This window comes from Oncorhynchus keta, chromosome 26 (assembly GCF_023373465.1).
Source record: "Oncorhynchus keta strain PuntledgeMale-10-30-2019 chromosome 26, Oket_V2, whole genome shotgun sequence".
Classification (NCBI taxonomy): domain Eukaryota; kingdom Metazoa; phylum Chordata; class Actinopteri; order Salmoniformes; family Salmonidae; genus Oncorhynchus; species Oncorhynchus keta.
Window position 1 is genome coordinate 43,637,667 of NC_068446.1, and position 4,837 is coordinate 43,642,503.

The window sequence follows — 4,837 nt, forward strand, 5'->3', positions numbered from 1 at the left end:
TTGCTATGCTGGTTGGCCGGGGGACAATTTCTTTATCTACGTCAAAAACTTTGTCACAGAGTTGGGGTGAAATATATTTACATTTAAATTACAGTCAATTCAGGAAGTACTTTGAAATTCCAATTCCCTTCAATTAGACACATCTTGAATCAGAATTGTAATTTGGTTTACTTTCTGAATTGACTAGAATTCAAATTAAATTGACCTCAACCTTGCTTTGCCAGCAAGTCAGTGTTTGAGGTAGGAGACGGCTCACCTGCACCAGTTCCTCCTTGCTGTTAAAGTGGGACACCAAGACATTCTCTCCGTCGGTCACCCTGGTGAGTGATATGCCCAGCCTCCCGGTGGCACGATGGTGGGCATTCGGTGGCAGTGTTTTATACAGCATGTTACGCATGATCTTTACCAGGTTGAAAGACGGGTGCATAGGACCCAGGAAACGCTTCCGGGCCTCTTTGGCCACATCAATGATGTTGGCACCTGCCTCACCTGATGAGGAAACAATTAGGTACAGAATATTGTTCATGTCAGAGACGCTCTATCAGTATAATGTGGTAATATTATATCGGGCATTGCTATTGCTGGCAATTGGGGGGGGAAAAACATCGTTTGTACTCATTTCGCAACGACAATGTCAAGGAAAACGGGGTGGGTAAAAGTAGACAATCGATAGACAGACAGTGCACAGGCCGGGCAAGAGACACAGCAAAGCAAGACAAGAAACTGACACACACACACACACACACACACACACACACACACACACACACACACACAGTGTCATTACTATGCAATAAGTAGAGGAAAGTTCATCACTGCCTACCTAAACAAGCTCCGCTGACCAGCGCAGTGGCGGTGAGCGCCCCAGCTGATGCCCCGTAGATGTGCCGGGCGTTATGCACTAGAAACGGACACTGCTCCTGTAGACAACTCGCTACACCGATATGATAGATGCCTAAGAAACCGCAACCTGCAAAGGAAATGTTCCACGTCGAATCTAACGGAAACATAACTACTGAGGAAAATAATGCCTCTCTTATTTAACTCCGACAGAAAGCTCTGTTCACAGTTCACAGCTGCCGAGTTAGTTAACGACCTAACGAGCTAAAGTACTGGTAATATCACGGTCCAAAATGTATGAAATATATCAGCTATTGGTGACGGACGAGTCCCGTGCGGTCCATTAGATTGCAAAGCGATCTGTATTCACATCGTTAACATCAGCAAGTGAGTTCAACACTTGTCTGGCTGTCAACAAGTTGATTTTGTCTTCAGGTCCTTGAGGACATCTTCACCATTTCATATTCTTTACAAGTTGTTTCTTTCTTTCTTCTATTTGTAAGACAGTTGCTTGTTGAAAACAGTAACGTTTTTTTTTTCTTCTCCAAAAACAATAACGTTATCCAGACGAAATGGTTGAACATCTCTGTCTTTGAAAGCTTTGTCCCAACCTTTTAAATGTCACTTTCGTTCATCTGTTGAATTTGTACACACACGGTGGAGGCGGGCGTATTCCGGTGGGTTTGACGTTTCAGCCCAAATGTCCAATCAGAATCGCTCTCTCTGAAACAGCCGTCCTATCAGTGTCTGAGTTCTCTGTGACCGATCCTTCGTCACCTTCTTTCAACTGTCATTCGAAATGTTTTGGTTTCCCGAGAGGGGTTTGCCGGTGTCCGCTTTGGCAACGCGTATCTGTCAAATTTGTATATTTTATTTATTTCTTCAAGGAAATCCCATTGAGACCAAGGCCTCTTTTACATAGGAGCACATTTAGCCTCTATTAGCTTGCTCTTGATTTTAATTCTTTAACAAATGACATAATACTTTTATTCTAAGTTAGACAATATTAAGTTATACTCACTTTATACACAGGAATCTAATTTCTCTCCAATAAACTGTCTGTTTATAACAAAAACAAAGTCAACAACGACCTCTAGGGAAAATAGATACATTCCACATCAGAAGGAATGTGTTTACATAGTTTAAAGACTCAACTGGCAATAATATTGTTTTTTTTATAGCCATTTATGTCCAATAGAAAAACTAGTCTGACTGTGTTTATCGAGCAAATATCCCACTTATTTTGGGCTTGCTTTAGTTTACATTTCTTTAAATGATCTATGATCTTCTAAACAACAAATAATGTGATCACCCTGTTGCAGAATAATTTTCCTCCAACGCAGAACATTTAAAACTTGTAGTGTACTTGAGGTTTAAAAAGTTTGTAATTTCCACTTTGAAATTTCAGACATGATTTTCACTTACAAAAAAAAAAATATCTATCAACCCCTACAAAAATGTCCACATAATAATTCAGATTTCCTGTTCCTGCAGGATTATTTTCCTGCTGTAGCAAACTGGCTCAAATTAAGATCCTACACCTGTATAGGTACTATGAAATATACTGTACATTTCCCTATACATTTTTCATTACAGTATATATACATCGTTTTTTCCATATCTGGAGTGTTATTAATGACATGGAAAGATCAAAGCAAATTGCAAGATATTACTATTTTTATAAATCAATACTGCATTGAACAACTGTAAAAAAAAAAAAAAAAAAAAAAACTTGGAAACATTTACCACAAAAACCAAGTTCTGCAATTCTCTAATGGATTATTTTAGAACATTAGGTTTAAAAACTCTTCGCAGAACACATTCCTGACGAGAATAACAACATTTCATGGATTTGTTTCTGGATTGGCTCTTAGCACATCTTGCACTAAGAGGATATCCTATTGTGAAACTACCCTCCTGTGTCAACACACACGCACGCACGCACGCACGCACGCACGCACGCACGCACGCACACACACACACACACACACACACACACACACACACACACACGTTATTTCCCAATTACTCAAAAACAGATAGACGTTTTGCTAGAAATAGACATGTGAGTAGTCCTAATCTTGACAACACCAGAACCAAATCGCAAGTGAACTCTGGCACCCTGGGGATCCATCATAAATTCAAATACTGAGCACACAGACACACACACAATTAAAATGTTGTCATATTTTGTGAGAGACTACCATAATAAATATCTCTGTGTTGTTGGTGTTTACCACTAGCACAGTGACTCTGTCGAAGGTTTAATTATCAGGTAAAACAAAAACCAGCAGTACTCTGGACCTTCAGGGTAGGATTAGAACACACTCTGTTCAATGGTCTTCAGGGTGGGATTATAATATAACTCTGTTCCATGGTCTTCAGGGTAGGATTAGAACACACTCTGTTCAATGGTCTTCAGGGTAGGATTAGAACACACTCTGTTCAATGGTCTTCAGGGTAGGATTAGAACACACTCTGTTCAATGGTCTTCAGGGTAGGATTAGAACACACTCTGTTCAATGGTCTTCAGGGTAGGATTATAATATAACCCTGTTCAATGGTCTTCAGGGTAGGATTATAATATAAACCTGTTCAATGGTCTTCAGGGTAGGATTAGAACACACTCTGTTCAATGGTCTTCAGGGTAGGATTAGAACACACTCTGTTCAATGGTCTTCAGGGTAGGATTATAATATAACTCTGTTCAATGGTCTTCAGGGTAGGATTATAATATAACTCTGTTCAATGGTCTTCAGGGTAGGATTATAATATAACTCTGTTCCATGGTCTTCAGGGTAGGATTATAATATAACTCTGTTCAATGGTCTTCAGGGTAGGATTATAATATAACTCTGTTCAATGGTCTTCAGGGTAGGATTAGAACACACTCTGTTCAATGGTCTTCAGGGTAGGATTAGAACACACTCTGTTCAATGGTCTTCAGGGTAGGATTAGAACACACTCTGTTCATTGGTCTTCAGGGTAGGATTATAATATAACCCTTGTTCAATGGTCTTCAGGGTAGGATTATAATATAACTCTGTTCAATGGTTTTCAGGGTAGGATTATAATATAACTCTGTTCAATGGTCTTCAGGGTAGGATTATAATATAACTCTGTTCAATGGTCTTCAGGGTAGGATTAGAACACACTCTGTTCAATGGTCTTCAGGGTAGGATTATAATATAACTCTGTTCAATGGTCTTCAGGGTAGGATTATAATATAACTCTGTTCAATGGTCTTCAGGGTAGGATTATAATATAACTCTGTTCAATGGTCTTCAGGGTAGGATTATAATATAACCCTGTTCAATGGTCTTCAGGGTAGGATTATAATATAACCCTGTTCAATGGTCTTCAGGGTAGGATTTAAACTCGTGACTCAAAGTAACCCGAGATCACTTTTATAGGACTTATGTTGATCTGCGCTCAAAGCTGACATCCCCTTCTGCAAAAATATCAATACATGGAATACATATTGGCGGTAGGTATGCTATACATTCAGGAAATGAACACACCGAAGAGAGATAAGTAACGACTTTGAACAAGAACAAAATAGATAAAGTTGTGTTTATCAGGTAAAAGTAACAGATACATTATCAGGGACCAGGGACACGTCAGTATTCCTGTGTTTGCCAGAGATAACTCTTGACTATTCTTTTTATTTTTTTTATTTCTGCCCCGAAAGTTATTGATTTTAAAGCGTCTGGAAAAACATTTTCTCAGTAGTCCACCTAGTCTGATCCCAGATCTGTTTGTGTTGTTTTTCAAACTTCCCAATCTCACACGAATATTTAAATGTTTTTATTTATTTATTTATTTTATTTATTTATATCTCAACAAATTATACCGATAGAAAGAGAACAATTTTGAAGTGAAAGTGATGTTGAGAGTTGAAAAAGGGAGAGTTTTACCGTGACCCTGTCCCCTTTAAGACCGGTGTCCCTCCCCGCCCCGAGGGGTCTGACGGGGCCGCAGCCTCATTGGTCTGGCT

General features: G+C 39.2%; 1 protein-coding gene across 2 annotated transcripts in view; it reads right to left on the reverse strand.

The window, feature by feature from the left end:
* LOC118379499 (patatin-like phospholipase domain-containing protein 2) overlaps positions 1-1,466 on the reverse strand; it is a 25,624-nt gene extending 24,158 nt beyond the window's left edge. For both annotated transcript variants that reach the window (XM_052481001.1, XM_052481000.1), the window contains exons 1-2: positions 824-1,466; positions 257-489 (exon numbers count right to left, since the gene is read on the reverse strand). In XM_052481001.1, the coding sequence (XP_052336961.1) occupies positions 257-489; positions 824-1,010 (420 nt within the window). In that variant the 5' untranslated portion in view covers positions 1,011-1,466. The remainder of the gene's footprint in view (positions 1-256; positions 490-823) is intronic.
* Positions 1,467-4,837: the final 3,371 nt, after the last annotated feature.